This window comes from Salvelinus namaycush, chromosome 33 (genome assembly GCF_016432855.1).
Source record: "Salvelinus namaycush isolate Seneca chromosome 33, SaNama_1.0, whole genome shotgun sequence".
NCBI classification, from domain to species: Eukaryota; Metazoa; Chordata; class Actinopteri; order Salmoniformes; family Salmonidae; genus Salvelinus; species Salvelinus namaycush.
Genome location: NC_052339.1, coordinates 22,787,022 through 22,811,916, shown reverse-complemented (window position 1 = coordinate 22,811,916; position 24,895 = coordinate 22,787,022). Strand labels below are relative to the sequence as shown.

Here is a 24,895-nt window from a genome sequence, read left to right as displayed (position 1 = left end):
GACCCAGAGTTACCTCTGATGCAGAGGATAAGTTCATTAGAGTTACCAGCCTCGGAAATTGCAGCCCAAATAAATGCTTCAGAGTTCATTAACAGACATCACAACATCAACTGTTCAGAGGAGACTGTGAATCAGGCCTTCATGGTCGAATTGCTGCAAAGAAACCACTACTAAAGGACACCAATAATAAGAAGAGACTTTCTTGGGCCAAGAAACACGCGCAATGGACATTAGACCATCGAGTCCAAATTTGAGCTTTTTGGTTCTAACTGCTGTGTCTTTGTGAGACACAGAGTAGGTGAACAGATCTCTGCATGTATGGTTCCCACCGTGAAGCATGGAGCAGGTGTGGGGGTGCTTTGCTGGTGACACTGTCTGTGATTTATTTAGAATTCAAGGCACACTTAACCAGCGTGGCTACCACAGCATTCTGTAGCCATACACCATCCCATCTGGTGTGGGCTTATTGGGACTATCATTTGTTTTTCAACAGGACAATGACCCAACACACCTCCAGGCTGTGTAAGGACTATTTGACCAAGAAGGAGAGTGATGGAGTGCTGCATCAGATGACCTGGCCTCCACAATCGCCCGACCTCAACTCAATTAAGATGGTTTGGGAAGAGTTGGACTGCAGATTGAAGGAAAAGCAGCCAACAAGTGCTCAGCATATGTGCTAACTCCTTCAAGACTGTTGGAAAAGCATTCAAGGTGAAGCTGGTTGAGAAAATGTCAAGTGTGTGCAAAGCTGTCATCAAGGCAAAGGGTGGCTACTTTGAAGAATCTCCAAGTAAAACATTTTTGATTTAACACTTTTCTTTGGTTACCAGATTTCATATGTGCTATTTCATAGTGTGGATGTCTTCACTATTATTCTACAATGTAGAAAATAGTAAAAAATAAACAAATACTTGAATGAGTAGGTGTGTCCAAACTTTTGACCGGTACTGTATGTGTGTATACACCCCTCCCGTCCTTTTTGACATCTGTGTGCTGGGGTTGTGACCTCTAGTAGAGTGGAGGGTAATCCTGCCCGTTGGCTGCTAACTGACGTGATGAGTGACCATACAGGCCAGCCTAGACACCGGCAACAGATGTCAGCCAAAGCTCTGTGTATGTTTTGTGAATGTGTGAGTAAGAAGGTTATATCCACTAGTTTGGGGTCTTTGCGTATGGTTATGCCTGTCTGTGTTTTATCTTTGTGTGTGTTCCTCTGCACATTTAGCTGTGACATTGATATAGTGACCATACTAGCACACAAAGCCCAAACATCTGCCCAAGCCAATGCCAGCGTTGTGTACAGTATGTTTGTGTTTACAGTGAGGTGGGGTATCGGGGCATGTTACTTTGCCCTTATCCAAAGGTAGTATCAGGCTGCCAGCCTTGTGTTGTGAGTGTGATGCCGTTCTGTATATGCCTGAGCGCCTCGCCCACACACACGGTTGTTATTACGCACACGCTAAGTGGCGGTGCTGTGTGTAAACACAGTGACGTGTTGACAGTAAAGTACTGCACCACATTACCTACCGTGACTCAAGCCTGTTTGCCAGATGGTAAAAGATTAGCCTTGGATTGGCTGCCACCGTCATGTTAGCTTAGACTTATAGGGACAGAGGGAGACGGACATACCCAGAGAAAGTGTGTATGAAAATGTGTGCACTCACTACTAAATTACTAAAATGTAAGTGTGTGTAGGCTTGTAGGAGAACAAACTTGGGAGAATCTCAATTGCATACTCCTTGCAGCCTCGCTCCTTGCTTCCTTCTCAAAACCCATTGGATGAGACCCAGAGGTCCCTCTCTCTGACCTTCTCCAATAGGTTTGGAGAGGAGTGGGGACACGGAGTATGCAATTGAGATTCTCCCCTCTGATCCTTATCTGTGTTTGTAAGTGGTTAGAGTTTATATCTATCATGGTCCAAACACCCCAACACCGTTGTGAAGAGGGTATGACATTGCCTCTTCCCCCCTCAGGAGGCTGAAAAGATTTGGCATGGTCCCTCAGATCTTCACATTTCTACAGCTGCACTATCGGGAGCATCTTGATTGTCCGTCACCGCTTGCTATGGAAACTGCTTGGCCTCTGACCGCAAGGCGCTACAGAGGGCCAAGCTCTCTGCCATCCAGGACTTCTATACCAGGCGGTGTCAGAGGAAGGACCAAATAATTGTCTGACTCCAAGACTGTTCTCTCTGCTACTGCACAGCAAGCTGTACCAATGCATTAAGTCTAGAACCAACCGCACCCTGAACAGCTTCTACCCCCAAGCCATAAGAAGACTGCTAAATAGCTAATCAAATGGCTACCCGGAGTACCTGCATTGACAGTTTATTAAAAAATATATTTTTTTAGCACTGATTCTATGCACACACACTAGACTCTACCCTTACACTGACACCCCAATACATACACACACTACTGTACATACGCCCACATACATACATACTGACGTGATATACACTCCCCACACGCTGCTGCTGTCTATTATCTATCCTGTTGCCTAGTCACTTTACCCCTACCTATAGCTACCTCAATTACCTCGTACCCCTGAACCTCGACTCATTACTGGCACTCCCTGTATATAGCCATGTTATTTTCTACTCCGTGTGTGTGTCTCATTCACTGCGTATTTATTCCTTGTCTCTATTTTATTTGTTAACTCTGCATTCCATGAAAAAGTACCTGTAAGCATTTCACTGTTAGTCTACACTTGTTGTCTATGACGCATGTGACAAATAAGATGGTGTGTCACAGTGGTTGGTAAACTGTTCACTATAGCTTTACTACACGACTGTGTTTTCAGATGGGACAATTGACAATAGGACCAGGCCATAACCTGCTTAGACATTTTGTTAATTGTAATGTGTGATTTTTAAGCCTCAATAAATGGATGTTTACACAGCCTCTACACATACTGCATTGTGGGAGAAAAGGGCTTCAAAGTGTTACATTTTTCCTTTTGAGAGAAGAGCCCAGAGGGGATGAGAGAGGAATGGTAAAAATCATGGATACAAATGAGGCTGAGCCGATTGACGTCACCTGTGTGGTCACCTGTGTGGGCAGCCTGGTCTCATAGACTGGACGGACATGGTAAATATAATTCTGGGACCATTTGTATGATCCAATTTTATTTGTCACGTGCGCCGACTACAGCAGGTATAGACCTTACTGTGAAATGTTTACTTATGAGCCCTTAACAACAATGCAGTTCAAGAAATAGTTAAAATAACAATAACGAGGCTATGAGTTGGGTACCTAGTCAATGTGTGGGGGTACAGGTTAGTGAAGGTAATTTGTACATGTAGGTAGGGGTGAAGTGACTGCACAGATAATAAAGAGCAAGTAGCAGCACTGTAAAAACAAAACGGGGGGGATCAATGTAAATAGTCCGGTGGCCATTTGATTAATTGTTCAGCAGTCTTATGGATTAGGGGTAGAAGCAGTAAAGGAGCCTTTTGGACCTAGACTTGGCGCTCCTGTACCGTTTGCTGTACGGTAGCAGAGAGAACAGTTTTGGAGTCTGACAATTATTTGGGCCTACCTCTACTGACATGCCTAGTATATAGGTCCTGGATGGCAGGAAGCTTGGCCCCAGTGAGGTACTGGGCCGTACGCACTACCCTCTGTAGTGCCATACCAGGCGGTGATGCAACTGGTCAGGATGCTCTCCATGGTGCAGCTGTAGAAGTTATTGAGGATCTGTTGGGGTGGTATGCAAATTAGAGTGGGTCTAGGGTTTCCGGGATGATTGTGTTGATGTGAGACATGACCAGCCTTTCAAAGCACTTCATGGCTACTGATGTGAGGACTACGGGGCAGTAGTCATTTAGGCAGGTTACCTTCACTTTCTTGGGCACAGGGACTATGGTGGTCTACTTGAAACATGTAGGTATTACAGACTCAGTCAAGGAGAGGTTGAAAATGTCAGTGAAGACACTTGCCAGTTGGTCCACGCATGCTTTGAGTACACGTCCTGGTAATCCATCTGGTCCCTCGGCCTTGTGAATGTTGACCCTTTTTTTTTAAAGGTCTTGCTCACATCGGCTATGAAAAGCGTGATCACACTGGTGTCCGGAACAGCTGGTGCTCTCATGCATGCTTCAGTGTTGGTTGCCTCGAAGCGAGCATAAAAGGCATTTAGCTCGTATGGTAGGCTTGCGTCACTGGGAAGCTCGAGGCTGGGTTTCCCTTTTGTCGTCCGTAATAGTTAACAAGCCCTGCCACATCCGACGAGCGTCAGAGCCGGTGTAGTGGGATTCAATCTTAGTCCTCTATTGACGCTTTGCCTGTCGGAGGGCATTGCGGGATTTCTTATAAGCGTTCGGATTAGTGTCTCACTCCTTGAAAGCGGCAGCTCCAGCCTTTAGCGCGGTGTGGATGTTGCCTGTAATCCATTGTTTCTGGTTGGGATATGTACGTACGGCCACTGTGGGGACTACGTTGTCGATACACTTATTGATGAAGCCGGTGACTGAGGTGGTATACTCCTCAATGCCATTGGATGAATCCCGGAACATATTCCTTACCAGACGTAGCTGTTCTGTCCTGCCGATGCATGGAAAACCCAGCCAAATGTATATCCGTGTTGTCGTTCAGCCACGACTCTGTGAAATAGAAGATATTACAGTTTTAATGTCCCGTTGGTAGGATAGTCTCGAACGGAGATCACCCAGTTTATTTTCCAGTGATTGCATATTGCCCAATAGAACGGATGGTAGAGCTGGCTTACCCACTCGCTGACAAATTCTTACAGGGCACCCAGATATGTTACATTTGGTATGGTTACATAAGACAGATGGTTACTTAAGGGGGGGGGGGGGGGTAGTCTTGTGAGGCTGGTGGGCATCCATGTACGTGTTTGTGAGAGACTCACCTTTCTATAGAGGGGTCATAATAGTTTGTAGGCCAAACCATTCGTACGCTACATACATTTTTGTGAGAAGACTGATTTTCAGGATGCCTCATGGTCCGATAAACACTGCTCTTGCTCTGCCACCTTTCACTGCAAATGCAGAAGGGGGGGGGGGGGGAGCAGAGAGGGGGGGGGGAGAGAGGGGGGGAGCCCCTCTCTGTAGACTAGGTTTGGAGGGGGGTGTGTCGTGCAAGGGGAGGTGAGCCAAGGCCGTGCCCAGGCCTGAGTGTCTGTCTGTTGGTGATAGCTAGGCTGGGGTGACAGGAGGTTGAGGATATCCCTTGGTTAGGTCCTCATGTTACTGCAACCTGCTGAGTAGGGCCAGGCACCAACATACACATACTAGGCCTATACAGTTGAAGTCGGAAGTTTACATACACTCAGGTTGGAGTCATTAAAAATCGTTTTTCAACCACTCCACAAATGTCTTGTTAACAAACTATAGTTTTGGCAAGTCGGTTAGGACATCTACTTTGTGCATGACACAAGTAATTTTTCCAACAGTTATTTACAGACAGATGATTTCACTTATAATTCACTGTATCACAATTCCAGTGGGTCAGAAGTTTACTTACACTAAGTTGACTGTGCCTTTTAAAAGGCTTGGAAAATTCCAGAAAATGATGTCATGGCTTTAGAAGCTTCTAATAGGCTAATTGACATAATTTGAGTCAATTGGAGGTGTACCTGTGGATGTATTTCAAGGCCTACCTTCAAACTCAGTGCCTCTTTGCTTCACATCCTGGGAAAATCTAAAGAAATCAGCCAAGACCTCAGAAAAAAAATTGTAGACCTCCACAAGTCTGGTTCATCCTTGGGAGCAATTTCCAAATCCCTGAAGGTACCACGTTCATCTGTACAAACAATAGTACGCAAGTATAAACACCATGGGACCATGCAGCTGTCATACCGCTCAGGAAGGAGACGCATTTTGTCTCCTAGTGATGAACGCACTTTAGTGCGAAAAGTGCAAATCAATTCCAGAACAACAGCAAAGGACCTTGTGAAGATACTGGAGGAAACGGGTACAAAAGTATCTATATCCACAGTAAAACTAGTCCTATATCGACATAACCTGAAAGGCCGCTCAGCAAGGAAGAAGCCACTGTTCCAAAACCACACAAAAAAGCCAGTGTACGGTTTGCAACTGCACATGGGGACAAAGATCATACTTTTTGGAGAAATGTCCTCTGGTCTGATGAAACAAAAATAGAACTGCTTGGCCATAATAACCATCGTTATGTTTGGAGGAAAAAGGGGGAGGCTTGTAAGCTGAAGAACACCATCCCAACCGTGAAGCACAGGGGTGGCAGCATCATGTTGTGGGGGTGCTTTGCTGTAGGAGGGACTGGTGCACTTCACAAAATAGATGGCATCATGAGGCAGGAAAATTATGTGGATATATTGAAGCAAAATCTCAAGACGTCAGTCAGGAAGTTAAAGCTTGGTCGCAAGCATACTTCCAAAGTTGTGGCAAAATAGTTTAAGGAAAGCAAAGTCAAGCTATTGGAGTGGCCATCACAATGCCCTGACCTCAATCCTATAGAAAATGTGTGGGCAGAACTGAAAAAGCGTGTGCGAGCAAGGAGGCCTACAAACCTGACTCAGTTACACCAGATCTGTCAGGAGGAATGGGCTAAAATTCACCCAACTTATTGTGGGAAGCTTGTGAAAGGCTACCTGAAATGTTTGACCAAAGTTAAACAATTTAAAGGCAATGCTACCAAATACTAATTGAGTGTATGTAAACTGCTGATCCACTGGGAATGTGATGAAAGAAATAAAAGCTGAAATAAATAATTCTCTCTACTATTATTCTGACATTTCACATTCTTAAAATAAAGTGGTGATTCTAACTGACCTAAGCCAGGGAATGTTTACTAGGATTAAATGTCAGGAATTGTGAAAAGCTGAGTTTAAATGTATTTGGATAAGGTGTATGTAAACCTCCGATTTCAACTGTATATACACAGGAAGATCTAGTATTGTTCTAGGTCTACGTTTGTGTTCAATTTAGACAATGTTTTCCATCTTTTGACTGTATGAGTACTCGTACCCTCAGTCCTAGTCGGAAGGAATGCCTGGTCTGTCTCACTTTCTCTTTTTCTGTGTATGTTCTTGTCTGTCTCACTCTCTCTCCTCCCCCCTCTTTCCATCTCTCGTGCTTGGTAAGCCTAGAGAATCAGTGGGAGTGTCTTCTGCTGCTGTCTTAATCAGCAAGCAGCTTTGCTCTATCGTCACGGTAACAAGGAGCATATTACTGGGGGAAACGAGGTGTAATTAAGTCTAAGGTTTTACCAGATGGACAACTCAACTCTGTCTGGAGCAGCATGTTCCCCTACACCAGGGCCCGCCAACCTTGTTCCTGGAGAGCTACTGTCCTGTATGTTTTCATTCCAACCCTAATCTAGCGCACCTGATTCTGATAATTTGCTGGTTGATAAGCTGAATCAGGTTAGTTATACCTGAGGTTGGACCGAAACCCTACAGGAGGCTAGCTCTCCAGGAACAGGGTTGGAAAGCCCTGCTCTACACACAGTACAGTCTCTCACACCATATCTCTCACACACCACACAAACACTCTCCACGTGAGTGTTTGCGTGTGGGTACACAGCATGTGTGTTTCCCGCACCAGCTGATAAACAGAGGGTGGGTGTGTGCGCGCGCACTACCATACAGATGAGGAAACTCTATTAGTTTAACGCAACATATCAGCAGCCCAGCAGTCCTCCGTAGAACAAAATTAACCACATGAACCTCACCTAAATGACTTTAGTAACCAGTAGGCCAACACTACCTGTATTATTCAACTGTTGCATTTCATTCGTTACATATTTCTCTGGTGCTCTACTGACTGTCTCGGAAGCATTCATGTTTAGCAAAAAATAACTTTTTTTCTCTCTCTCCTCTCTCCAGAGACGAGGGGCCATCTCTTATGACAGCTCAGATCAGACCGCTCTGTACATTCGTATGCTCGGTAAGTACTACCCACTGTCACATACACATCACATACAGTACAGAACAACTTATGCTAGTTACTGTTAGACCTGCCCACAGTCCCCATATTCAGAATGAACAGGCATCATCAGGCTTCTAGATTGCATCAATGAAAGGAAACAATTTCTCAAAGAATTTTCTGCCACATTATATAACTTGAGTAACAAAACGTGAGAAAGAGATGGATAAGTTGAGAAACTCGAGAGAGAGAGAGAGAGAGAGAGAGAGAGAGAGAGAGAGAGAGAGAGAGAGAGAGAGAGAGAGAGAGAGAGAGAGAGAGAGAGAGAGAGAGAGAGAGAGAGAGATGAGAAACGTATATGTGGATTTATCCGATTTTATTGGGATCTCCATTAGCTAGTCTGACATAACGATAAAGACATTACAGACAAAAATACTTAAACAATGTACATAAAATGTAAAAACATGAACATAGACATTACAGACCTATATGCATACATACATACATTACTACATACAGTATACATAACTAGGTCAGACAGAGGAGTGGTGTTTTATTTGTTTTTTAAAGCTAATTTTGCTGTTTGCTCGAGTAATTTGAGATGGAAGGGAGTTCCTTTTGATCATGGCTCTATATAATACTGTGTGTTGCCTTGAATTAAATTTCTATGGCAACGAATTCTTCAGAACTAACCTGCTCCGGGGCAGGCTAACTCGGGGCTAACTCCATTTATCATGAATGAAGTCTCTGAGCCGTGAGTTGAGGACCAATTAGGTAATTTTCCTCCCTCTCGCAAAGATTCTGTCATCATCCCCTTCATTTGAAGAAGATGACTGATTAAATATTTGATGAATCAAATGTTTTTTTTAATCTTAAATGATTTTAAACTACCTATCATATTACACATGAGTAATCAGAATGAATTAGAAACTTCCTGCACAGTAAGACTTTATGCTTAATATAATTATGGGTGGGAAAATAATCTATTGTGCACACCAAAGACTGCATCAACGATAAGTAATAAAGTAAAGACGGCCCTTCTAAAATCCTATTTCACACCATAGCCTGCTAAATTTGCAAGATAACTTTCTTTTTTATGTTTTTGGCACAAATTAAAATGTCACCGACTCGCACATGGATTGATGTTTCAGCATTGTCTCAGAGACGAGTTCGGCGTTTGACTAACCGTGTGCGACATGCACATGCAGTTACAAGCCTGCTAGAGTTGGCGTCAGGTGGATGAGCAATCCACCGTCGTAGTATGGTTGAAGCCTGAGCTGGTATGTGAAGCTAACTGAAGCTGGCTAGCTTTAGAAAATCCTGAGTAGATATAGCTTACTTCGTAGTATAACCCTCAGGTCAATCCCTGGTCCCTTTGATAATCTCACCATCGCATAAGGCTTAAGTCATGAATGCGTCCGTCCAGGTCAGCTGTCGGTCCACAGTATTAAGCCTTTCTGTGATTTTGTATCAGATTTTCTGAGGCAGAGATCTAATTTTGTGTCCTGCTGAGCCCATAGGCCTCTGGAATGTTCTAGGCCCTCTGTATGGATGCCAGGAGTCCACTCTACTTAGACCAGTGTGGGTGCTTGCCTGTGTGGTTGTTGTTTGTAACAGTCTCTCCTGTCTTGTTGGTATGTACACTGAGTACCATGAGACTGGCTAGCTGAAAGCTATGATCCCTTACTGATGTCACTTGTTAAATCCACTTCAATCAGTTTAGATGAAAGGGAGAAGACAGGTTAAAGAAGGATTTTTAAGCCTTGAGACAATTGACACATGGATTGTGTATGTGTGCCATTCAGAGGGTGAATGGGCAAGACAAATAACTTAAGTGCCTTTGAACTGGGTATGGTACTAGGTGCCTGGAACCGGTTTGAGTGTGTAAAGAACTGCAATGCTGCTGGGTTTTTCAAGCTCGTGTGTATCAAGAATGGTCCACCAACCAAAGGACATCCAGCCAACTTGACACAACTGTGGGAAGCATTGGAGTCAACATGGGCCAGCATCCCTGTGAAATGCTTTCGACACCTTGTAGCGTTCATGCCCCGACGAGTAGAGGCTGTTCTAAGGGCAAAAGGTGGGGCAACAACATTTTTAGGAAGGTGTTCCTAATGTTTTGTACACTGTGTATGTTGGTTATGTTATCTGCACTGCCACACAACAATTGGGGATAACGTTTATGGAATTGAATTTGATTTAGCCCTGCCTACTACAGGGAGTCCCAGTCTAGTTGACCAGATCATACCAAAACAGAGTAGACTCATGTGGGGACACATGGCCTGTTCGGTTCAATGATATATATATATTTATATATTATTTATATGTTTTATATATATATTATTTATATATTATTTATTTATTTATATATATATTATATATCAGCAATCCAGGGTTTATATACAGTTGAAGTCGGAAGTTTACATACGTTTTTCAACCACTCCACAAATTTCTTGTTAACAAACTATAGTTTTGGCAAGTCGGTTAGGACATCTACTTTGTGCATGATACAAGTCATTTTTCCAGCAATTGTTTACAGACAGACATCATTTGAGTCAATTGGAGGTGTACCTGTGGATGTATTTCAAGGCCTACCTTCAAACACAGTGCCTCTTTGCTTGACATCATGGGAAAATCAAAAGAAATCAGCCAAGACATCAGAAAAACAATTGTAGACCTCAGCAAGTCTGGTTCATCCTTGGGAGCAATTTCCAAACGCCTGAAGGTACCATGTTCATCTGTACAAACAATAGTATGCAAGTACACTGCTCAAAAAAATAAAGGGAACACTTAAACAACACAATGTAACTCCAAGTCAATCACACTTCTGTGAAATCAAACTGTCCACTTAGGAAGCAACACTGATTGACAATACATTTCACATGCTGTTGTGCAAATGGAATAGACAAAAGGTGGAAATTATAGGCAATTAGCAAGACACCCCCAATAAAGGAGTGATTCTGCAGGTGGTGACCACAGACCACTTCTCAGTTCCTATGCTTCCTGGCTGATGTTTTGGTCACTTTTGAATGCTGGCGGTGCTTTCACTCTAGTGGTAGCATGAGACGGAGTCTACAACCCACACAAGTGGCTCAGGTAGTGCAGCTCATCCAGGATGGCACATCAATGCAAGCTGTGGCAAGAAGGTTTGCTGTGTCTGTCAGCGTAGTGTCCAGAGCATGGAGGCGCTACCAGGAGACAGGCCAGTACATCAGGAGACGTGGAGGAGGCCGTAGGAGGGCAACAACCCAGCAGCAGGACCGCTACCTCCGCCTTTGAGCAGGAGGAGCACTGCCAGAGCCCTGCAAAATGACCTCCAGCAGGCCACAAATGTGCATGTGTCTGCTCAAACGGTCAGAAACAGACTCCATGAGGGTGGTATGAGGGCCCGACGTCCACAGGTGGGGGTTGTGCTTACAGCCCAACACCGTGCAGGACGTTTGGCATTTGCCAGAGAACACCAAGATTGGCAAATTCGCCACTGGCGCCCTGTGCTCTTCACAGATGAAAGCAGGTTCACACTGAGCACATGTGACAGAGTCTGGAGACGCCGTGGAGAACGTTCTGCTGCCTGCAACATCCTCCAGCATGACCGGTTTGGCGGTGGGTCTACCTCCGCCTTTGTGCAAGGAGGAGCACTGCCAGAGCCCTGCAAAATGACCTCCAGCAGGCCACAAATGTGCATGTGTCAGCATATGGTCTCACAAAGGGTCTGAGGATCTCATCTCGGTACCTAATGGCAGTCAGGCTACCTCTGGCGAGCACATGGAGGGCTGTGCGGCCCCACAAAGAAATGCCACCCAACACCATGACTGACCCACCGCCAAACCGGTCATGCTGGAGGATGTTGCAGTTCAATTCTTGGGCCAACTCTCTTCTCTGTATACATCAATGATGTCGCTCTTGCTGCTGGTGAGTCTCTGATCCACCTCTACGCAGACGACACCATTCTGTATACTTCTGGCCCTTCTTTGGACACTGTGTTAACAACCCTCCAGACGAGCTTCAATGCCATACAACTCTCCTTCCGTGGCCTCCAACTGCTCTTAAATACAAGTAAAACTAAATGCATGCTATTCAACCGATCGCTGCCTGCACCTGCCCGCCCGTCCAGCATCACTACTCTGGACGGTTCTGACTTAGAATATGTGGACAACTACAAATACCTAGGTGTCTGGTTAGACTGTAAACTCTCCTTCCAGACTCACATCAAACATCTCCAATCCAAAGTTAAATCTAGAATTAGATTCCTATTCGCAACAAAGCATCCTTCACTCATGCTGCCAAACATACCCTCGTAAACTGGCCATCCTACCGATCCTCAACTTCGGCGATGTAATTTACAAAATAGCCTTCAATACCCTACTCAATAAATTGGATGCAGTCTATCACAGTGCCATCCGTTTTGTCACCAAAGCCCCATATACTACCCACCACTGCGACATGTACACTCTCGTTGGCTGGCCCTCGCTTCCAAACCCACTGGCTCCAGGTCATCTACAAGACCCTGCTAGGTGAAGTCCCCCCTTATCTCAGCTCGCTGGTCACCATAGCAGCACCCACCTGTAGCACGCGCTCCAGCAGGTATATCTCTCTGGTCACCCCCAAAACCAATTCCTCCTTTGGCGGGCCTCTCCTTCCAGTTCTCTGCTGCCAATGACTGGAACGAACTACAACAATCTCTGAAACTGGAAACACTTATCTCCCTCACTAGCTTTAAGCACCAGCTGTCAGAGCAGCTCACAGATTACTGCACCTGTACATAGCCCATCTATAATTTAGCCCAAACAACTACCTCTTCCCCTACTGTATTTATTTATTTAGCTCATTTGCATCCCATTATTTCTAGTTCTACTTTGCACATTCTTCCACTGCAAATCTACCATTCCAGTGTTTTACTTGCTATATTGTATTTACTTCGCCACCATGGCCTTTTTTTGCCTTTATCTCACCTCATTTGCTCACATTGTATATAGACTTATTTTTCTACTGTATTATTGACTGTATGTTTGTTTTACTCCATGTGTAACGCTGTGTTGTTGTATGTGTCGAACTGCTTTGCTTTATCTTGGCCAGGTCGCAATTGTAAATGAGAACTTGTTCTCAACTTGCCTACCTGGTTAAATAAAGGTGAAATAAATAAATAAAATACTCTACACAGGCTGGTGCGCCATAACCAATCAGAGCTGCAGTAGGCCTATATGCAACAAGCTGTTGCCATATATGGATCTGTGCCATTCACTTTGAACTGGACTGTGTCTTGGCTACAGCATGAGCGGTCGCGAGTAGATGTGCTTGTTTTGAGATCAAAGTGAGCCATGTGTACACATTTGTTCATATTCCTTGATAGTTAGTGAGTTATTAGTCCAGTAAAAGCTAATTTCTTGTCAACAATGGGGGAGTGGTTGCTTCCTACAAGAGCACAAAACATGTGCATTTCTATCCATCTTTGAAAAGCGAGTCAAGTAAAGAGCTTTTTATATCTTAAAGGGAAAGTGTTGTATTTCGAGACGGTCTTGAATACGCTAACTAGCCAATAGGCAGAGCGTAGCATAATTTCTCTGATTCTGTGATATTGAATTGTATTTTGTAAAGGGGTTTCTTGCATCAAACACAACATTTTCAGTCACACCCTTGTCTGATGGACAAGTGGATAAACAAAACAGGTTGTCAAGCCCTGCATGTTTCTTTTTTCAAAAGTCTAATGGATTGTAGGTATTGAACACCACAAGTTGGCTGCTACTGTAGGCTGAATGATAGAACAGCTATTTCCATATTAGACTGTTGTGTTATGTGTTTTTCTCTATGGTTTTTGATGGTAGGTCACTCTGGTAGGCCTACATTATGATGAAATAGCCACTGTTGGCTACTTGGCCACTGTTGAAACTGTAACTTAAAGCTGGTACAGCCTCTGTGTTCACAGTAAAACTTAAAGCTGGTACAGCCTCTGTGTTCACAGTAAAACTTAAAGCTGGTACAGCCTCTGTGTTCACAGTAAAACTTAAAGCTGGTACGGCCTCTGTGTTCACAGTAAACGCACGCCGGAAGTTGCACAGAATTTTCACAAAGTTCAAGTTTGCGCTCAGCAGACCTGACATTTGCTCAATGCCTGGCTAGAATGATCCCGCCTCCTCCCTCATGTAAGGACATTTATTCCCATTGTTCGAGCAGTCTAGTCCCTTATCTTGTCAGTGTATATAGAGTGTCTAATCAAAAATGCATCTTTTGACCAATGTGTAAAATATAATGTAAATTGTGTAGATTCTCCTTTGAGAAAGAGACGAGGTTTGCACCACTGGTTATCATAATCCATACAAAAGTTAATGGAGTTTTTATTAACCCTTGTAGGATGGCCGAAATTATGGTGACTAAATCAACGGAGGACAGAGAAAAAAAAAGTGGTAAAAAATCTGGACAGTAGCATTGTCCTAACAAACTGCCAAACACACTGTGAAGTCATATAGAGAAGACAGACCTAATCATGTGGATTGGAGCTATATTGAATATAACCACACAATTTAAGAGTTCTTAAGTTGTTTTAAGGCATCTGTGATCAACAGATGCATATCTGTATTCCCAGTCATGTTAAATCCATAGATTAGAGCCTAATGAATTTATTTCAATTGACTGATTTCCTTATATGAACTGTAACTGAGTAAAATCTTTGAAATTGTTGCATGTTGCGTTTATATTTTTGTTCAGTATAAAACATGAAAATACTACATGTCATGTCTCAAAATCGATATCTATCTTACCCCTATATTGTCTTGCGGATTCCAGTAGAAAGACGACAAGTTCTGGGCGATGGATTATCTTGGCAAATTTGTGCACAGAACTTGCGATAAATAAGATTTTGGTGAATATGGAACATTTATGGGATTATGTATTTCAGCTCATGAAACATGGGACCAACACTTTACATTTTTGTGCAGTGGAGTACAGGTTTTTCATATTCATGTGAAATTCCTGTTCTTTTTCAAAGATTTCTCACAAAAAGCGTATCTCTGTTAAATGTCAATGGTACACTGAGCGTACCACAAGCTTTTTATTTTCAATGCCTTTTACATCTAATTCAACTCGTGTTAATTTTGCTTTTTGCAACCCGCAATTTTGTAGACGAGCTTCACAACATGTCTTTAAAAGCCGCTGCAAGAAACGGGCACCGCTCCTTCAAGCTCTGCTTATTATCGGATGTATTAGGTTACGAAATCTGACTTTTTGGATATAATGTTAATGAAATGTTATTTAAATATTGATAATTTATTCAGAACATGAATAATCATATTTGTCTTGGTAAAATGTATTTTATAACATAAGTGAAATTTCATCACCAAAGTGTGTTTTCGCCCACTTTGGACAGAGGTGGGTGGACACCCTACAGTATATAGATCATCTTTGTTGATAATCTTTGTTGATTCCTGCCTGGTGGAAGCCATTATGGTTCATACTAGAGATCGACCGATTATGATTTTTCAACGCCGATACCGATACCGAATTTTGGAGGACCAAAAAAGCCGATACCGATTAATCGGACGATTTTATTTGTAATAATGACAATCACAACAATACTGAATGAACACTTATTTTAACTTAATATAATACATCAATAAAATCAATTTAGCCTCAAATAAATAATGAAACATGTTCAATTTGTTTTAAATAATGCAAAAACAAAGTGTTGGAGAAGAAAGTAAAAGTGCAATATGTGCCATGTAAGAAAGCTAACGTTTATGTTCCTTGCTCAGAACATGAGAACATATGAAAGCTGGTGGTTCCTTTTAAAATGAGTCTTCAATATTCCCAGGTAAGAAGTTTTAGGTTGTAGTTATTATAGGAATTATAGGACTATTTCTCTCTCTACCATTTGTATTTCATATGCCTTTGACTATTGGATGTTCTTATAGGCACTTTAGTATTACCAGTGTAACAGTATAGCTTCCATCCCTCTCCTCGCCGCTACCTGGGCTCGAACCAGGAACACATCGACAACAGCCACCCTCGAAGCAGCGTTACCCATGCAGAGCAAAGGGAACAACTACTCCAAGTCTCAGAGCGAGTGACGTTTGAAACGCTATTAGCGCGCACCCCGCTAACTAGCTAGCCGTTTCACATCGGTTACACCAGCCTAATCTCGGGAGTTGATAGGCTTGAATTCATAAACAGCAGAGCTGCTGGCAAAACGCACAAAAGTGCTGTTTGAATGAATGCTTACGAGCCTGCTGGTGCCTACCATCGCTCAGTCAGACTGCTCTATCAAATCATAGACTTAATTATAACATAATAACACACAGAAATTCGAACCTTAGGTCATTAATATGGTCGAATCCAGAAACTATCATATCGAAAACAAAACATTTATTCTTTCAGTGAAATACGGAACCGTTCCGTATTTTATCTAACTGGTGGCATCCATCAGTCTAAATATTCCTGTTACATTTCACAACCTTCAATGTTATGTCATAAAATTTTGGCAAATTAGTTCGCAATGAGCCAGGCGGCCCAAACTGTTGCATATACCCTGACTCTGCGTGCAATGAACGCAAGAGAAGTGACACAATTTCACCTGGTTAATATTGCCTGCTAACCTGGATTTCTTTTAGCTAAATATGCAGGTTTAAAATATATTCTTCTGTGTATTGATTTTAAGAAAGGCATTGATGTTTATGGTTAGGTACACGTTGGAGCAACGACAGTCCTTTTTCGCGAATGCGCACTGCATCGATTATATGCAACGCAGGACACGCTAGATAAACTAGCAATATTATCAACCATGTGTAGTTATAACTAGATTGATTGATTGATTGTTTTTTATAAGATAAGTTTAATGCTAGCTAGCAACTTACCTTGGCTTCTTACTGCATTCGCGTAACAGGCGGGCTCCTCGTGAGGCAGGTGGTTAGAGTGTTGGACTAGTTAACCGTAAGGTTGCAAGATTGAATCCTCGAGCTGACAAGGTAAAAATCTGTCGTTCTGCCCCTGAACAAGGCAGTTAACCCACTGTTCCTAGGCCGTCATTGAAAATAAGAATGTGTTCTTAACTGACTTGCCTAGTTAAATAAAGGTGGAAAAAAAAAAAAATCGGCAAAATCGGCGTCCAAAATGACCGATTTCCGATTGTTATGAAAACTTGTAATCGGCCCTAATTAATCGGCCATTAGGATTAATCGTTCGACCTCTATTTCATACTGCAAATTAGTTTGTGATAACCTTGAATACACTACACATTTGCATTTCCTGCTGTGCAGGACATTTCCTGCAACAACAGGGTGATCAAATTCGGATCTTACACCTGTAGTATTTTTGGATAATATGTTGTTGGAAGATAAAGTTCGATAAAAACCCACACCGATTACTGACCTCACACTAGTTTAAAAAATCTGAAGACAATCTAAATCATTAGCTATTTTGCTTCAGCATGAAGCTTAATTCAACGACTTAACAATGTATTTTCTGCTGCTAGCTTTCCCCTGGTTATCTCTGGCTCTAGTATTAGGCCTACTTTGAGAGCATGTGTTTGTGTGGACTCAGTGGATATTACAGTTCTTGTCAAGAGGTGCAACAGGGTCCCTGTTTAGGACATGCTGGCTATTTGCCAGGGTCTGTGAAAAGTTCCTAGGCCAGTCTGATCTGTTGCTGTGTTGTCATACAGTGGGTTTAAGAACATTAGAGTGTAGAGGTCAGGACACATGGGTAATCAACTGTCTGACCCGTATTCCCCCCCAGCTCAAGGCCCGTTGGCACGCAGAATGGAAAACCTTGACTCTCTGCATCTCATCACACACACACACATTTACTTGCCATTGCATCTGTGTGAGAAAGTGGAAGAGTTTGTTTACACCATACATAACCTTGTATATTTTCATTTAATCTGTGAATGCTGTGTAAACTATATGTAATGTTACCATCCATTACTTCCTTTAATGGTAATTCCCAGTTTTGCTATTTTGCGAGGGGCTTTTGTTATATTCAAACAGCTGTTCCCAAGTAAGTATCAAGCTGGTGGGAGAGAGACTGTACACTACTGTATGCCTGATTTGATCTAATGTACAAATCAGTATTGAAGAGCTGCATTAGTCTGGCAGTCTGACATTACTGCTGAATGACTCATATAGAAGACTGGGTTGCCTGGGAAAGTGCCATAGTACCATAACGATACTGTCAGCGCTCGCCTCTGAGTATAACGCACTGACCTGTCTACTCTACTGTGTTACTGCAGGTCCCTCTGCTGCTCCTAGCCTGTCTGACTACTAATACTAGTGTTACTGCAGGTCCCTCTGCTGCTCCTAGCCTGTCTGACTACTAATACTAGTGTTACTGCAGGTCCCTCTGCTGCTCCTAGCCTGTCTGACTACTAATACTAGTGTTACTGCAGGTCCCTCTGCTGCTCCTAGCCTGTCTGACTACTAATACTAGTGTTACTGCAGGTCCCTCTGCTGCTCCTAGCCTGTCTGACTACTAATACTAGTGTTACCGCAGGTCCCTCTGCTGCTCCTAGCCTGTCTGACTACTAATACTAGTGTTACTGCAGGTCCCTCTGCTGCTCCTAGCCTGTCTGACTACTAATACTAGTGTTACTGCAGGTCCCTCTGCTGCTCCTAGCCTGTCTGACTACTAATACTAGTGTTACTGCAGGTCCCTCTGCTGCTCCTAGCCTGTCTGACTACTAATACTAGTGTTACTGCAGGTCCCTCTGCTGCTCCTAGCCTGTCTGACTACTAATACTAGTGTTACTGCAGGTCCCTCTGCTGCTCCTAGCCTGTCTGACTACTAATACTAGTGTTATGTGCCTGGCATGGCATTGCATGCTCAGCTGTCAGCTTTTCCTTGGTCTTTTAGGCTGTGTTAACACAGGCAGCCCAGTTCTGATATTTGTTTTCACTAATAGGTCTGTTGACCAATAAGATCTGATGTGAAAAAATCTGATGTGATTGGTCAAAAGACCAATTAGTGGAAAAAATATCAAAATTGAGCTGTCTTTGTAAACACATCCTTGGTGGTCTACAAGTTGCCTCTCTTTGATGATTGAGAGAGCGTGAAAGTGTTTTTGTGTGTGAGAGGAGTGTGTGTGTGTGTGTGTGTGTGTGTGTGTGTGTGTGTGTGTGTGTGTGTGTGTGTGTGTGTGTGTGTGTGTGTGTGTGTGTGTGTGTGTGTGTGTGTGTGTGTGTGTGTGTGTGTGTGTGTGAGCTCTTTTTCCACTGTATGTTACATGACTCTTGAGGATGTGTGTGTTGCTTCCCTCTAGGAGATGTGAGAGTGAGAAGTCAGGTAGGATTTGACCCAGAAGGAAAAGGTTCCTACTCATACCTGTGCATCGACTTCCGCACCCTACACTGTGAGTATGAACCATGATAAAACCTTCCCATTCCTCACTACCTGCCTTAGAGGCTTTTCTCATTGACGAAAGTTGGAGAGGCAGTGTGACGACATTTCAATTGAAATAAAAACTACATTAACTTTTCAATTAACATTAGCGAAGGGAACATTGTGCCGCGAGAGGGTTTGGCGCTTGGCAGAAGACATTTACTGTAAATATCCCTATGAAATATCCCAGTATAGCCACTAGCCAGCATGCTTCAACTTTGCAATCGACTTTTATCTTAACCATATTACACGTTTGAAAAAAATGGAACCAAACCACATTACACTCTTCAATAATGCAACAATTCACAAGCATGCGTCGACAATAAAGGATTTCATTTCTCGTCTGTAGGCTACTGGTTACATTTTAGCTTCAAGACGAAAGCACAGAAGTGCATGTTCTCATCAAGTAACGCTAGCCTATCAAATATAAGATAAGGTCTACTACACCCTCATATGAATATAAAGGTACAGTAGGCCTACCTTACACCCTTATGTAAGGCTTCATTTTGATCAATATAATGGAAATAATTTGGCCTACATTTGGTAAAAGCAAATTGTGACTGAAAACGTGGGTATAACATATATACAGTATATACAGTGGGGAGAACAAGTATTTGATACACTGCCGATTTTGCAGGTTTTCCTACTTACAAAGCATGTAGAGGTCTGTAATTTTTATCATAGGTACACTTCAACTGTGAGAGACGGAATCTAAAACAAAAATCCAGAAAATCACATTGTATGATTTTTAAGTAATTAATTAGCATTTTATTGCATGACATAAGTATTTGATCACCTACCAACCAGTAAGAATTCCGTCTCTCACAGACCTGTTAGTTTTTCTTTAAGAAGCCCTCCTGTTCTCCACTCATTACCTGTATTAACTGCACCTGTTTGAACTCGTTACCTGTATAAAAGACACCTGTCCACACACTCACTCAAACAGACTCCAACCTCTCCACAATGGCCAAGACCAGAGAGCTGTTTAAGGACACCAGGGATAAAATTGTAGACCTGCACAAGGCTGGGATGGGCTACAGGACAATAGGCAAGCAGCTTGGTGAGAAGGCAACAACTGTTGGCGCAATTATTAGAAAATGGAAGAAGTTCAAGATGACGGTCAATCACCCTCGGTCTGGGGCTCCATGCAAGATCTCACCTCGTGGGGCATCAATGATCACGAGAAAGGTAAGGGATCAGCCCAGAGCTACACGGCAGGACCTGGTCAATGACCTGAAGAGAGCTGGGACCACTGTCTCAAAGAAAACCATTAGTAACACACTACGCCGTCATGGATTAAAATCCTGCAGCGCACGCAAGGTCCCCCTGCTCAAGCCAGCACATGTCCAGGCCCGTCTGAAGTTTGCCAATGACCATCTGGATGATCCAGAGGAGGAATGGGAGAAGGTCATGTGGTCTGATGAGACAAAAATTGAGCTTTTTGGTCTAAACTCCACTCGCCGTGTTTGGAGGAAGAAGAAGGATGAGTACAACCCCAAGAACACCATCCCAACCATGAAGCATGGAGGTGGAAACATCATTCTTTGGGGATGCTTTTCTGCAAAGGGGACAGGACGACTGCACAGTATTGAGGGGAGGATGGATGGGGCCATGTATCGCGAGATCTTGGCCAACAACCTCCTTCCCTCAGTAAGAGCATTGAAGATGGGTCGTGGCTGGGATATCCAGCATGACAACGACCCGAAACACACAGCCAGGGCAACTAAGGAGTGGCTCCTTAAGAAGCATCTCAAGGTCCTGCAGTGGCCTAGCCAGTCTCCAGACCTGAACCCAATAGAAAATCTTTGGAGGGAGCTGAAAGTCCGTATTGCCCAGCGACAGCCCCGAAACCTGAAGGATCTGGAGAAGGTCTGTATGGAGGAGTGGGCCAAAATCCCTGCTGCAGTGTGTGCAAACCTGGTCAAGAACTACAGGAAACGTGTGATCTCTGTAATTGCAAACAAAGGTTTCTGTACCAAATATTAAGTTATGCTTTTCTGATGTATCAAATACTTATGTCATGCAATAAAATGCTAATTAATTACTTAAAAATCATACAATGTGATTTTCTGGATTTTTGTTTTAGATTCCGTCTCTCACAGTTGAAGTGTACCTATGATAAAAATTACAGACCTCTACATGCTTTGTAAGTAGGAAAACCTGCAAAATCGGCAGTGTATCAAATACTTGTTCTCCCCACTGTACATACAGCCCTACCCCTGTGAGTACTACCTTTCTTTAACTCTGTAGATCTGATACGTACAGCCTTACCCCTGTGAGTACTACCTTTCTTTAACTCTGTAGATCTGATACGTACAGCCCTACCCCTGTGAGTACTACCTTTCTTTAACTCTTTCGATCTGCCACACCAGACAGATTGACTGACAGATGTTGGTGCATATCTTATTTATTTCACACACTGATTAGTCCTCCTCGCCATCTAACACTGGCTGTCTTAATGTAAATAAGTAAGTCAACCTGAAGAATGCTTATGTGACTGAGCAGGGTTGGTGATCAGGAAGTCAAGTTACATTTAATTCAGTCATGTCTTGTAGAGAAAAGACTGTACAATATTTAATTCAAGAATTGAATGTTAATTAATCTCCTAAATGTTTTAAATTACCCCACCCCCCAACCATGAATGTGAGTCCTGCTGCGTGACGTCAGGGACTACCAGCCCAGAAGAGTTCTCTCTCTGCCGACATACGTTTCGTGTGCGTGTTCACTTCCTGGTTTAAAAGTAATGGCCTTCCTCGGAATGCTGACGTGCTTCCTAAGTGGGACCATGGCTTTCCAGCCAGCCATGGTGTGTGTGTGTGTCCACTGACAAAGCACGACTTGTGACGTTTGTGTGTGTGTGTGTGTGTGTGTGTGTGTGTGTGTGTGTGTGTGTGTGTGTGTGTGTGTGTGTGTGTGTGTGTGTGTGTGTGTGTGTGTGTGTGTGTGTGTGTGTGTGTGTGTGTGTCAAGGCAGTAGGCTAAGAACAGGTGGCTGCGTCAGCTGTGTAAGTGTGTGTGTCCACCCTTGGGCAGTAGTGTTCATAGTCAGCCAGTCTTAAATCCAGTGTGACCTCACTGGAATGAAGTACATCAATCATTTGTTTTCTACACGTCTCTTATTCTTATTGATTTATTCTATTGTTTCATCAGTGTTCTAATTCTTATTCACTTATTCAACATTTGGTCATTTGGATAGCCCTTACTGTCTAAATTATAAGTCCACACAAACATTCGTTGTTCAACATTACTGAATAGGATTTAGAGCAGTTTGAGACTCTGCGGATTATCAAGCAGAGTACATTACTAAATGATTATATAGTGTCCCTCTTTGTCCCTTTCTGTAGAGCAGGAAACTAAAGTAACTGTCCAGTGAAACTCTCCCTTTTAAATGTTCATATTCTGATATCCACATAATGTTGTTGACTTGTCCTGTACTCTTATTTGTGGCCAAAGCATCAATTGGAGAAAAAACGACTAACTCCCCACCTCAAACTTGTATCTCAAACAGATTGTTAAAAAAATTCTGCCCATTTCCTCATACTCCTGGGGAGGAGTATATATTGCATGAATATTGTTAATGACTGGTATACGCCGACACCATTCTGTTCTTGGGGTATGCCCACAACATTCCAACACAGAAAAGCTGCTTTTTAACACACATAGTTTTCCTTTTAAAAAATTTGAATTATTTCACTCATATTGTAAGTAATTATAGGTCATATTTCATAGAAATCTGGAAACACTGAACAGTTACTTTAAATCTATGTATTATATTTCTATCTACCATGTTGTAAACCCTTTACTTCTAAATAGCTTAGATGTTCTAAGCCTTTGTCTCTGTGCCTTCAGCCTTCTCAGACTCTAGTCTTATCCCTGGTCCTGGCTTCAGTTCGGCTGGGCCTGTGTCTGGCAGGAGGCTCCGCAGACTGCTCAGCTTCCAGAGGTACCTGCACTCCTCCCGTCTGCTCCGGGGAACACCCCACCTCAACCCCCTCCACATCCTGGATGAGGACTACACCGGACAGGCCAAGGTCCGATGCTCACACTCTCTTAGCCAATCATACACTCGTATGCATGCGTACACAATTCATATTTTAGTCTTAACACAGACCTACATTTGCATGTTTTTTCTCTTGCAGTGTATGCTGGAAAGGGTCACGACCTGGAATTTCGACATTTTCCTCTACGACAGATTAACCAATGGTATGTTTCTGACAGAGGTCCATCTTTCTCCCAAAAGCCTTAGCTACATATTTGTATTCAATCAAATGTATTTATAAATCAATCAAATGTATTTATGAAGCCCTTTTTACATCAGCAGATGTCACAAAGTGCTGTACAGAAACCCAGCCTAAAACCCCAAACAGCAAGCAATGCAGATGTAGAAGCACGGTGACTAGGAAAAACTCCCTACAAAGGCAGAAATCTAGGAAGAAACCTAGAGAGGAACCAGGCTCCGACGGGTGGCCAGTCCTCTATTGGCTGTGCCGGGTGGAGATTATAAGAGTACATGGCCATTTAAGGCCAGATTGTTCTTCAAGATGTTCATCATCCTCAGAGAATAAGCGAAACAGTGTAACATTACTGCATAGGCCTCCTTTCAACTCAGGCATTTGTAGACAAGGGCGCCCTCTGGTGTTTGTTTTGATAAATGCTGTGTAGAAGTGGAATGGTCGTTTTTTCCATAGATTTTCTTTGCAATGCTGATGCTATTGCAACGTTAAACTCCACCACAAACACAAAAATACATAACTACCTACCCCCAAACAATATTCCTGACCAGATCTTTAAACTACATCTACCATGTCTCCCCTCTCCATGCAGGAAACAGCCTGGTGACGCTGACCTTTCACCTCCTTAACCAGTATGGTCTGTTGGAGCTGTTTCAGCTGGACATGGTAAAGCTGTGGCGCTTCCTGGTCATGGTGCAGGAAGACTACCACAGCCTCAACCCCTACCACAACGCTGTGCACGCTGCTGACGTCACGCAGGCCATGTACTGTTACCTGCGAGAACCCAAGGTATCAGACAGAGCTGTTATTCCATTGTACAGAATGTATTCAGAAGTAATTTACTGGGCTATTGACCACCTTATCCCACTGAGCTAAAGCCTAGGCATTAGCTCATGAGTCTTCAGGCCAGAGGCAAGGTTACCTATCATGTACAGCGCATTCCGAAAGTATTCAGACCCCTTCACTTTTTACACATTTTGTTACATAACAGCCTTATTCTAAAATTATGTTTTTTTCCCCTCATTAATCTACACACATACCCCATAATGACAAAGCAAAAACAGGTTTTTAGAAATTCTTGAAAATGTGTTACAAATAAAAAAACGGAAATATCACATTTACATACACTACCGTTCAAAAGTTTGGGGTCACTTAGAAATGTCATTGTTTTTGAAAGAAAAGCACATTTTCTTTTCCATTTTTAAAATAACATCAAATTGATCAGAAATACAGAGTAGACATTATTAGGATCCCCATTACCTGTTGCAAAAGCAGCAGCTTCTCTTCCTGGGGTCCACACAAAACATGAAACATAATACAGAATGACATAATACAGAACATCATTAGACAAGAACAGCTCAAGGACAGAACTACATACATTTTTAAAAACACGTAGCCTACATATCAATGCATACACACAAAGTATCTAGGCCAAA

At 42.9% G+C, this 24,895-nt stretch overlaps 1 protein-coding gene across 1 annotated transcript in view; it reads left to right on the top strand.

Annotated features, from left to right (window-relative positions):
* Positions 1-24,895, top strand: part of LOC120027709 (high affinity cAMP-specific 3',5'-cyclic phosphodiesterase 7A-like) — a 36,839-nt gene that overhangs the window by 6,443 nt on the left and 5,501 nt on the right. The window contains exons 2-5 of the mRNA XM_038972699.1: positions 19,110-19,199; positions 23,077-23,258; positions 23,367-23,430; positions 24,052-24,248. Coding sequence (XP_038828627.1) covers positions 19,110-19,199; positions 23,077-23,258; positions 23,367-23,430; positions 24,052-24,248 — 533 coding nt within the window. The remainder of the gene's footprint in view (positions 1-19,109; positions 19,200-23,076; positions 23,259-23,366; positions 23,431-24,051; positions 24,249-24,895) is intronic.